General features: G+C 33.7%; 1 protein-coding gene across 9 annotated transcripts in view; it reads left to right on the forward strand.

Moving 5' to 3' along the window:
* LOC309606433 (protein MFI) overlaps window positions 1-12,930 on the forward strand; it is a 175,337-nt gene that overhangs the window by 73,315 nt on the left and 89,092 nt on the right. For 8 of the 9 annotated variants that reach the window (XM_082343537.1, XM_082343530.1, XM_082343535.1 and 5 more), the window contains 3 exons: window positions 6,153-6,206; window positions 6,339-6,539; window positions 8,299-8,429. In XM_082343537.1, coding sequence (XP_082199663.1) covers window positions 6,153-6,206; window positions 6,339-6,539; window positions 8,299-8,429 — 386 coding nt within the window. The remainder of the gene's footprint in view (window positions 1-6,152; window positions 6,207-6,338; window positions 6,540-8,298; window positions 8,430-12,930) is intronic. The other variant, XM_082343538.1, reaches the window with a different exon arrangement.

The raw sequence follows: 12,930 nt of genomic DNA on the forward strand, positions 1-12,930 counted from the left end.
CTTTACTGTTCAGGGTCATTTGTGTTTCCATACACATTTTTAAATTATTTGTGCTTGTTCTGTGCAAAATGCCATTGGTATTTTGATAGGGATTGCACTGAATCTGTAGATTGCTTTGGGTAATATGGCCATATTTTTTTTGGTGCGTGGCTTGTGGGATCTTTGTTCCCTGACCAGGGATTGAACCCGTGCCCTTGGCAGTGAAAGCACTGAGTCCTAACCACTGGACCACTAGGGAATTCCCCAACCATTTTAGCAATATTAATTCCATGAGCTGAATATATCTTTCTATTTTTTGTGTGTGTCATATTCAGTTTCTTAAATCAGTGTCTTATAGTTTTCCAAGTACAGGTCTTTTACTTCCTTGGTTAGATTTTATCCTACATATTTTATGTTTTTTGGTGTAATTGTAAGTAGGATTGTTTCCTTAATTTTTCTTTCTGATAGTTCGTTGTTAGTGTATAGAAACCCAACAGATTTCTGTATATTACTTTTATATCCTGAAAATTTACTTAATTCCTTAATTAGCTTTCATAGTTTTTGGTGGTGTCTTTAGGATTTTTTATGTATAGTATCATGTCATCCACAAACAGTGAAAGTTTTACTTCTTCCTTTCCAATTTAGATTCCTTTTATTTCCTTTTCTCATCTGATTGCTGTGTCTAGGACTTCCAATACTATGTTGAATGAAAGTGGTGAGAGTGGGCATCCTTATCCTGTTCCTGATCTTAGAGGAAATCCTTTCAGCTTTTCACTGTTGAGTATGATATTGGCTGTAAGTTTTTCATATATGGCCTTTATTATGTAGAGGTATGTTCCCTCTATATCCACTCTGTTGAGATTTTTTTCTATCATAAATTGATTTGAATTTTTCAAAAGTTTTTTCTGCATCTATTGAGGTAATCATGTGAATTTTATTCTCCAATTTGTCAATGTGGTGTATCACATTGATTGATTTATAGGTATTGAATTATTCTTGAATCCCTGGGATAAATCCCACTTGATCATTGTATATGATACTTTTTTTTTTCTGAGTATCTACTATGTGCCATTGCTTCACACAGACATTATCTCATTTATTTATCACCAAGCAATATTTATGGGCTAGATATTACTATTTTCCAGCTGATAAAACCGAGACATAGAGAAGTTATATGATTCTCCCAAAGTCACACAGCTATTGTATATGATACTTTTAATGTATTGTTGAATTCAATTTGCTAATATTTTGTTGAGGATTTTTGCATCTGTATTCATCAGTGATATTGGCCTGTACTTTTCTTTTTATGTGGTGTCTTTGTCTGGTTTAAGTATCAGAATGATATTGGCTTCATAGAATGAGTTTGGAAGCATTCTATCCTCTTCTTTTTTTTTTTTTTGGAGTAGTTTGAGAATGATCAAAGTTAACCTTTCTCTAACTGTTTGGCAGAATTCACCTGTGAAGCTTTCTGGCCCTGAAATTTTGCTTGTTGGGGGTTTTTAAATTACTGATTCAATTTCATCACTGGTAATTGGTCTGTACATATTTTCTATTTCTTCCTGATTCATTCTTGGGATGCTATATGTTTCTGGGAATTTATTTCTTCTAAGTTGTCCATATTATTGGTGCATAGTTGTTTGTAGTAATCTCTTATGAGCCTTTGTGTTTCAGTGGTGTCAGTTGTAACTTCTCTTCTTTCATTTCTGATTTTATATATTTGAGCCCTCTCTTTCTTTCCTGATGAATCTGGATAAAGTTTTATCAATCTTGTTTATCTTTTCAAAGAACCACCTCTTAGTTTCATTAATCTTTCATGTTTTTATTTTTTGGTCTTTATTTCATTAATTTCTTCTCTGATCTTTATGATTTCTTTCCTTCTATTAACTTCGGGTTTTGTTCTTCTTTTTCTAGTTCTTTTAGATGTAAGGTTAGATTGTTTGAGATTTTTCTCATGTTCTAGGGAAGGATTGTATCTCTATAAATTTCCCTCTTAGAGCTGCTTTTGCTGTGTCCCATAGGTTTTGGGTCATTGTGTTTTCATTCTCATTTGTCTCTAGGTATTTTTTTGATTTCCTCTTTGATTTCTTCAGTGATCCATTAGTTGTTTAGTAGCATATTCTTTAGCCTTCCTGTGTTTGTGTTTTTTGCAGTTTTTTCTCATAATGTTGTGATTGGAAAGATGTTTGATATGATTTCAATCTTCTTAAATTTATTGACAATTGTTTTGTGGCCTAGCATGTGATCTATCCTGGAGAACGTTCCACATGCACTTGAAAAGTATGTGTATTCAGCTACTTTGGGATGGAATGTACTCTATGTATCTATTAACTCCATCTGGTTTAATGTGTCATTTAAGGTCAGTGTTTTCATATTGATCTTCTGTCTGGATGATCTATCCTTGATGTAAATGGGGTGTTAAAGTCCCCTACTGTTATTGTGTTACTGTCAATTTCTCCCTTTATGTCTGTTATTATTTGCTTTATATATTTAAGTGTTCCTACAATTGTTTTATCTTCTTTTTGGATGGATCTCTTCATCATTATGCACTGTCCTTCTTTGTCTCTTGTTACAGTCCTTGTTTTAAAGTCTATTTAGTCTAAGTATTGCTACCTGGCTTTCTTTTGACTTCCATGTGAATGGAATACCTTTTCCATCTCCTCACTTTCAGTCTGTATGTGTCCCTAGATCTGAAGTGGGTCTCTTGTAGAGTCTTGTTTTTGTATCCATTCAGCCACCCTATATCTTTCGATTGGAGCATTTAGTCTATTTACATTTAAAGTAATTATTGATAAATATGTATTTATTAACATTTTTTCATTGTTTTCTGGTTGTTTTTGTAGTTCTTTTTTGTTCCTTTCTTCTTTTGCTCTCTTCCCTTGTGACTTGATGGCTATCTTTATGTTATTTTGGGTTCCTTTCTCCTTTTTTGTGTGTGTATCTATTATTTTTGGTTTGTGATTACCATGAGTTGTGTATATGTGTGTCCATATATATATAGTTTTTTCTCACAGGTGGGCATTTTATTTTCCCACTTTTTGCTGGCCAACTTCTGTGCATCTTCCTATGTTTGTGGACTACACCACCTTTTAGGTGGAAATCTCCTCTCCTATACAGATTTTTAAAAATTGAAGTATAATTGCTTTACAATGTGTTATTTTCTGCTGTACACCGAGGTGAATCAGCTATATGTATAGCCCTCCCTCTTGGACCTCCCTCCCACCCCCCCCCCATCTAACCCATCTATGTCATCACAGAGCACCGAGCTGACCTCTTCGTGCTATAACAGGGAAAGATAGCAGGTTCCCACTAACTAGCTATTTTACACATAGTAGTGTATATATGTCAATCCTAATCTCCCAATTCATCCCACCCTCCCCTTCCCCCCCCATGTCCACATGTCCATTCTCTACGTCTGCATCTCTATTGCTGCCCTACAAATAGGTTCATCTGTACCATTTTTTTAGATTCCACATATATGTGTTAATATACAATATTTGTTTTTCTCTTTCTGACTTACTTCACTCTTTATGACAGACTCTAGGCCCATCCACATCTCTACAAATCACCCAATTTCATTCCTTTTTATGGCTGAGTAATATTCCATTTACATTTAGTCCATTTACATTTAAAGTAATTATTTTAAAATTTTTTTTTAATTTTATTTTTTGGCTGAGTCAGGTCTTAGTTGTGGCACGCAGGATCTTCGTTGAGGCACGTGGACTTCTCTCTAGTTGTGGCCTGAGAGTTTTCTCTTTTCTAGCTGCGATGCATGGGCTCCAGGGTGCATGGGCTCTGTAGTTTGTGGCATGCAGGCTCTCTAGTTGAGGCGCATGAGCTCAGTAGTTTTGGCATGTGTGCTCAGTTGCCCCATGGCATGTGGGATCTTAGTTCCCTGACCAGGAATCGAACCCGAGTCCCCTGCATTGTAAGGTGGATTGTTTACCACTGGGCCACCAGGGAAGTCCCTAAAGTAATTATTGATAAATATATATTTATTACCATTTGTTCATTGTTTTCTGGTAGTTTTTGAAGTTCTTTTTTGTTCCTTTCTTCTTTTGCCCTCTCCTTTGTGATTTGATGGCTATCTTTATGTTTTTTTGGGTTTCTTTCTCCTTTTTTGTGTGTGTATCTATTATAGGTTTTTGGTTTGTGATTACCATGAGGTGTGTGTGTCTACATATATATTTTTTTAATTTGAAGATCTCTTAAGTTTGAAAACATTCTAACAAACCTGCATTTGTACTTCTGCCACCTTTTCATGTTTAATGGTTTTGATATATTTTACATCTTTTTGTTTTTTGAATCCCTTAACTCCTTATTGTGAATTTAGATATTTTACTACTTTTGTCTTATATACATGGTTGATCTACTACCTTTACAGTGTGTTTGGATTTTTCCTTTCATAATTTTTATATTTCTAGTTGTGGTCTTTTCTTTTCCACTTAGAGAAGTCCCTCTAACATTTCTTGTAAAGTTGGTTTAGTGGTGCTGAGCTCTTTTAACTTTGCTTGTCTGTAAACCTCAAATCTGAATGATAGCCTTGCCAGGTTGAGTAATTTTGGTTGTAGGTTTTTTTCCATTGATTACTTTGAATATATTCTACCACACCCTTCTGGCCTGCAAAGTTTCTGCTGAAAAGTCAGCTGATAGTCTTATGGGAGTTCCCTTGCATGTAACTAGTGGTTTTTCCCTTGCTGTTTTTAAGATTCTCTTTTATCCTTAATTTTTTCTATTTTAGTTATAATGTGTCTTGTTGTGGACCTCTTGGGGTTTATCTTGTTTTGGACTCTCTATGCTTCCTGGATCTGGATGGCTGTTTCCTCCCCCAGGTTAGGGAAGTTTTCAAATATTACTTCCTTAAATAAATTCTCTGCCCGTTTCTCTCTTTTTTCTCCTTCTGGGGCCCCTATAATGCAAATGTTAGTATGCTTCATGTTGTCCTAGAAGTCTCCTAAGCTATCCTCATTTTTAAAATTCTTTTTTCTTTTCTCTGTTCAGCTTGGGTGACTTCCACTATGCTGTCTTCCTTAAATGTTTGGTAGAATTAACAAGTGAACCCATCTGGGCCTGGTGTTTTCTACTTTGAAAGGTGAATTATTGATTAAATTTCTTTAATAGATAATGATCTATTCAGATTGTCTATTTCTCCTTATGTGAGGTTTGGTAGGTTGTGTCTTTCAAGGAATCAATCCATTTAGTTTAGGTTATCAAATTTGTGGGCATAGAGTTATTCATAATATTTGTTCATTATCCTTTTAGTGTCCATGGAATCAGTAGTGATGTCCCGTCTTTCATTTCTGATATTAGTATTTTATGTTCTCTATCTCTCTCATTGCTGCTGCCCAGCATCACAGGACAAAGTGAGTATCATACAGTGTATCACTAGCCTGGGAAAAGATCAAAATTCAAAATTAGTAGTATGGTTTCTACTGAATGTGTATCACTTTTGCACCATCATAAAGATGAAAAATTGTAAGTCAAACCATCATAAGTCAGGGACCATGTATGTGTGTGTGTGTGTGTGTGTGTGTGTGTGTGTGTGTAATTTTTAGCCAGGAGAAAATTAGGCAAAACTAATGTTGTCTTTCAGGCTGAACAATTTAGGGTAACATCTGTTTTCGCATCTAACTTAGTATAATCAGGAGACAGGTTGGGGACCAAGAATTTTTTTCTCTACTTTCCATTTGGTGTGGGGCACTAAAATTTAAAAGACCAACCATATACAATTCTTACAAAATTTGAACATGGAATTTTGATTTAATAAAAGCTAGCTAGGAAAGGTCATCTGTTGTTTAACTCAGATTCACCAGTCACATTTTTTTCTCTGAATTTACCTGGAAGATATTTAATATGAAAATCATATATTTGAGGAATTTTTTTAAAACTTCTGTTTTATGACTAACAAATCATCTGACTTTTACACTTTTACATTACATAGAAAGGAAACATAGTTTGGTATCATTTTCCCAGTTATAATGTAAGCTGTTTTACTTATTGAGTGTCTATAAGAAAATAAATCCTAAGATACTTTCTGATTTAAAATTAACTATTTGAGGTTTATTCACTTCATCTATTTCATAAATAATCAATATTCAACAACTATTTAACATAATTGAGTGAGAAGTTGTGAACTGATATATACAGAATGTTGAAGACTAATTTTTTTTTTATAGGCAGAACTTCTAGATGCTGCTGCTGGCATTAATGTACGATTCAGATTAGGTGGTGTAAGTATGGATAACTTCTTATTTAGTACTTTTAAAGCACATTTATATGAAATTTAAAAGATGTAATTTTTAAAAACATACACTATTTTTCTAATTAAATTGAAATGGTCCTTTGAACTTTTCCAACTATAGGTTAAATTTCCACCTGAAATATACTATAAAATTTTCACTCACAGACATATTGAAGATCTGTGTGCTAATAGCCCTAGAGATTACACAAAACTTCCAGCAAAACGTACATCTCATATTAAAAGTGATAATCTTCAGGAAGAGGATTATAGTGGCTGGTATCGTCGTATAGAGAACAATGGCTGGAGGCCTGTTTCTGATAAAGTAAGAAAAGATAAACATTAATAATTTTGAATATTATGTGCGTAGAAACCTATCTGTCTTTCTGAAAATTAATTTTTAGATTATTTTTTAAGAATAATGAATCCTACTAATTTAACTGGTAAAATTTGCTTAACTATTCTGTGGTCACTAATATACTTCAAGATACAGCAATATATTTTTTTTTTTACATTTACTTCTACTTTTAATAATCATCTTTGAATCTAGGCTATCTTTAGATACTCTCTGGCACTCAGCCATTACCCATCTTTAAAACAAAGCAAATCTGAAGATGTTGTTGACTCTATATTAATCCTTGAACAAGAGATGAGGGTTCTTGAGAATAATATGCCATTTTCTCCATAGAGCTTGTAACAGCAGACACTAGTGGGAGAGCATGTGGGTTTTCATGGTGTTGGAAGATTTAACATGTGCTCATATGAACAGAATGATTTTAAATATACATAGTTCCTAATGCATATATGTGATTCTAGAACTTTTCTATAGACACCCATGTTTAATCTTTTTGTGGAAATAATTTCTATCTAAGGATATTTGTAAGCTTATATATATATATTTATATATAAATTTATTTATTTATTTATTTATTTTTGGCTGTGTTGGGTCTTTCATCTCTGTGTGAGGGCTTTCTCTAGTTGTGGCAAGTGGGGACCACTCTTCATCATGGTGCGCGGGCCTCTCACTATCGCGGCCTCTCTTGTTGTGGAGCACAGGCTCCAGATGCGCAGGCTCAGTAGTTGTGGCTCACGGGCCCAGTTGCTCTGCGGCATGTGGGATCTTTCCAGACCAGGGCTCGAACCCGTGTCCCCTGCATTGGCAGGCAGATTCTCAACCACTGCGCCACCAGGGAAGCCCTGTAAGCTTATATTTTAAAAGTTAACATTATCTGCTTCTATAGTTCTGGATATTTGTTTATATGGCCGCAAGTATCTTCATTCAAATCCTCAGTCTCTGGTATACAGATTGTAGAATGTAGTATACTGAATATACTAAGTATGAAAAGTGAAAATGATCAAAGTGTGAATTCATTCATTCATTCAACAAACTTTATTGCATACCAACCAGATGTCAGGCATTGTACTAGATGCTTGGGAAGCAATAGTACATAAGAATAGTCCTTCCCCTCAAGCATTTTGCTTTTAATTAAGGAGAGAGTCAAGTAAACAGGATATTTCAGTACAGTGCAGTGAATATGTGCTTTAATAGGGGAAAGTTTAGAGTGCTGTGAGGGGAAACAAACTTTCCTCTTTGTTATTTAATGTGTATGTGGTGAGGGAGGAAGAATGAATTGGAAATAGGAAAACAGGCAACCAGTTAGTATAAAGTGTCAAACAGGGGAAACCACAAAGTCTTGGGACACAATGGTGAGATTTCTATATTCTTTGAGTGTGCCCATATTCCTTGAGGATTAGAGTCTTCAAAAGTCAATAGCACCTACTGGTCAGATCTGTTCTTATGAGAAACTAAAACACTCTTAGAATATGTCTATTCATTTATTCATTCAACAAATACTTATTAAATAGTACCTCAGCACACTAATTTTTCTATGGCATGTGCCTCTTGCCTCTTAAGGTTCAATGTGCCATTCACTTAATTAGAAATATCTTAAAAGGGTCTATCCTCTCCTCTATTTCTATCTTGGCATAGTCCTATTGAACACACAGAAGTTCTTTTCTATAGTCAGATAACCTCATAATCTGTAATCCAATATTTTGTGTATTCATTTTTCATTTCTCAATAGTTTTGGAAGTCTACTGAAAATGTAATGGTGGGAGACAAAAAGGAAAGTGAATTCCATTTCTCTAAATTGAAGAGAAGGCAAGATATAGAAAAGAAAAGAAAAATTAAAAAAATAGAATGGATGCGGCAAATGTAAGTTGATGAAATACTTAGACTTACTAAAGAAGTATACAGTCATTTTTTTAGATTGCTATCACTACTAAACTAACTACATGTTACTTTAAAAATAAGATGAAAGATTACAGTATATTTTTTAAAATACATAGAAAGCAAATATTTAATAATTGCCTGCTAGGCACTGTTAATCTCTGGGATATAAATGGGAAAAGACAGGTTCTCTTTGACCACAAGGAAATCATAATCTTTTGGAACATGAGATATGAAAATCAGCATTTACTCTTATATATGAGATAACTTTAATATGACCCTCTAGACCCACTCTATACCATTCTCAAACTTTCTTTCTCCCCTAAAGAAACTGACTTGTACAGATTACACTAAAAGTCATTCTGGACCTATCTAACAAATATTAAAAGCAAATCTCAAAAGAATCAAGTTGTTTCCAAGTTTACTTGACAACGTACAAGAACAAAGCCCCCAAATATTTAAAGGAACACAAAAAACTCAAGTGGTCAAAGTCTATAAAATTCACAATGTCTACCATATAGTAATCAATTACCAGGCACTCAAAGAAGCAGGAAAATATATCCCTGAGAAGAAAAAATAATATCAGCTTACTCACCAAAAATATATTTTAAAAATAAAAATGAAAGAAAACATTTCAGACAGACAAAAGCTGAGTTCTATCACCATGAACGGACCAGCAGTATAAAGAACTTTTCTTCCTACTACTTTAATCTCTTTAAAAGGTAATTAACTAACTACTAAACTATACACTTAAAAATAGTTAAGATAAATAGTTAAGACAATAAATTTTATGTTGGTTTTACCACAATATTTTAAATGATAGGTATTACATTTTAAACTAATGAGTTAATATTGATGTTTCCAATCAGTTCCTGATTCCACAGTTATACTCCTTTTCTCTTATATTGAAAATCTTCATCAAACAAAACATAATTGCTTATTTTTTCTGACATTACAAGTAAATAGTTCCAAAACATCACAATACAATATCAACATATAGATGCAATTACTGAATAAAGTTCAAAAACATTTTTAAGGTAATTTACTATTTAAAGCAGAAACAGTGAAAATGTATTATGGTATTTACAAATTTTAACAGTGCAGAAGTAAATATATGATAACAATACCACAAAGGTTGAGAAAGATGAAATGGAAATGTACTGCTGGAAGATCCTTATACTACACATGAAGTGGTATAATATTGCTTGAAGTAGACCATGAGAGTTAAATATATATACCACAAACCCTAAAGCAACCATAAAATCAACAACAAGCAATATGTAAACCTAATAAGATAATAATGAAAATAAAATAGAATCATAACAAACAATCCATCCTCTCTTGGATGAGGAAAGGAAACAAGAACTGGGAGGACAAATATACAATGAATAGCATGATGTAGATTAAAACCAACCACATCAACAATCATATTAAATGTAAATGGTCTAAGCATCCCAAATAAAGACAGTGACTGACAGACTGGATAAGGAAGCAAGACCCAACTATACGTTACGTACAAGAACTAAGAGCACAAATAGGTTAAAATTAAAAGCATGGAAGAGGACTATGCTAACAGTAATCAAAAGAAAGCTGGAGTGACTATATTAATATCAAACAAAGTAATAAAGAGGGGTAAATTCATCAAGAGAACATAATCCTAAATGCTTGTTTACCTAATAACAGAGCTTCAAAATACATGAAACAAAAACTACTACTGAAAGGAGAAATAGACAAATCCAAAATTATAGTCAGAGATTTCAAAACCCTTTTCTTAGTAATTGATATAACAAGTGGACAATAAATTAGTAAAGATGTAGAAGACTTGAGCAACACTGTCAACCAACTTGACATAATTGGCATTTATAGAGCACTGAACCCAACAAAAGAAAACACATTCTTTTCAAGTGCACATGAAACATTCACCAATATACACCATATTCTGAGCCATAAAACAAATATCCACAAATTTAAAAGAATTAAAATCATACAAAGGAGGTTCTCTGATCATGATGAGATTAAAAAAGAATTTAAAACAGAATAAAATAACTGAAAAATTTCTGGAAAACCTCCAAATATTTGGATATTAAACAGCATATATCTAAATAATCCATGAGTCAAAGAAGTCACAAGAGGAACTTGAAAATATTTTTGATTTAATAAAAAATGAAAATACAACATATTAAAATTAGGGGATGCAGCTAAAGAAGTACTTACAGGAAAATTTATGGCATTTTCTATGAGGCAAGTGTTATTGGATATAAAACCACTCAAGGCTTATGAGAAAAAAAGATATTACAAGAAAATAACAACCAATATCTCTCATGAGCATAGATACATGATGATAAATAACATTATAGACAAATGGAGTTTAACCCAGGAATACAATATTGGTTTAACATTTGGAAATCAATCAATGCAATCCACCATATTAACAGACTTAAAAAACGAAACTGGATACGATCATCTCAAAAGATGCAGAGAAAGTACTTACAAAATTACCATTTGTAATGAAAACTCTTGGCAAACTAGGAAAATATGAGAGCCTCCTCAACTTGATGAAGGGCATCTATAAAAAGCCTGCAGCCAACATGATACTTAATGGTGAATGGCTGAATGCTTTCTCTCTAAGATCAGGAACAAGGCAAGGATGTCTGCACTCACCACTTCTTTACAACATTACATTGAAGTCCTAGTCAGTGCAATAAGGGTGGCAGGGCAGAGTGGTGGGGGAGACACTGAGATTGGAAAGGAAGAACTAAAACAGTCTTTGTTCACAGTTGACATGATCATCTAAGTACAGAATTCGAAGGAATCTACTAAAAAGCTACTGGAACTAATAGGTGAGTTTATCAAGGTTGTGAGATACAGAAACCAATTGTATTGCAACAAACAACAAAGACATTTACAGTAGCATCAGAAAATATGAAATACCTAGGCATAAACTGAGGGGAAAATCTACATGACCTGTACACTGAAAAGTAATAAATATTGCTGATAAAACTTAGAGAAGACTTAATAAACAAATAGCCATAAGGTATTAATGGACCAGAAGACTCAATATCATTAAGATGTCAGTTCTCTCCAAATTGATGTATACAGTCAATGTAATCACAATCAAAATTTCCAGCAGGTTTTTTTGTGGAATTTGACAAGTTGATTTGAAAATTTATATGTAAATGCAAAAGGAACTAGAATAATCAAAATAATTTTGGAAAAAAATTTGGAGAACTTAACATTACCTGATTTTAAGACTTATTATAAAACTACTGTAATCAAGACCTGTGGGGGGTCCCTGGTGGAGAAGTGGTTAAGAATTCGCCTGCCAATGCATGGGGCATGGGTTCAATCCCTGGTCCAGGAAGATCCCGCATGCCATGGAGGAACTAAGCCTGTGTGCCACAACTACTGAGACTGCACGCCTAGAGCCCATGCTCTGCAACAAAAGAAGCCACCACAATGAGAAGCCCGTGCACCACAATGAAGAGTACCCCCCTCACCGCAACTAAAGAAAGCCCACATGCAGCAATGAAGACCCAACACAGCCAAAAATAAAAATAAATAAAATAAATAAATTTATTTTAAAAAAAGACATTGTGGTATTGGCATTAAGATAGACATACAGATCAATGGAACAGAATAGACAGTTGAGAAATAGACCCACACACATATTATTAATTGAGTTTCAACACAGGTGCCATGGCAATTTAATTGGAAAAGGATATTCTTTTCAACAAATTGGATACTCAAATGCAGAGAAATGAATCTTGATCCTTATCTCACATCATATATAAAATTCATTTGGAAAAGATCATAGATCCTAATATAAGAATTAACACCATAGTGCATACAACTCAATATCAAAAAAACAAACAACCCAACCAAAAAGTGGGCAGAAGACCTAAATAGACATTTCTCCAAAGAATACATACAGATGACCAACAGGCACATGAAAAGATGCTCAACATCGCTAATTATTAAAGAAATGCAAATCAAAACCACAATGAGGTATCACCTCACACCTGTCAGGATGGCAATCACCAAAAAGTCTACAAATAATAGATGCTGGAGAGGGTGTGGAGAAAAGGAAACCCTCTACACTGTTGGTGGGAATGTAAATTGGTACAGCCACTATGGAAAACAGTATGGAGGTTCCTTGAACTAAAAAGGAGCTACCATATGATCCAGCAATCCCATTCCTGAACATATATCCAGCAAAGACAGAAACGCTAATTTGAAAAGATACATGTACCCCAATGTTCATAGTACCACTATTTACAATAACCAAGGTATGGAAACAACCCAAGCCCATCAACAGACAATTGGTTTAAGAAGTTGTGTTTTATATATATATATATATATATATATATATATATAATGGAATATTAGCCATAGGAAAGAATAAAATAATGCCATTTGTAACAACATGAATGGACCTAGAGAATATCATACTAAGTGAAATAAGTCAGACAGAGAAAAGACAAATATT

This window comes from Balaenoptera borealis, assembly GCF_965194805.1.
Source record: "Balaenoptera borealis genome assembly, chromosome: 11".
Taxonomy (NCBI): domain Eukaryota; kingdom Metazoa; phylum Chordata; class Mammalia; order Artiodactyla; family Balaenopteridae; genus Balaenoptera; species Balaenoptera borealis.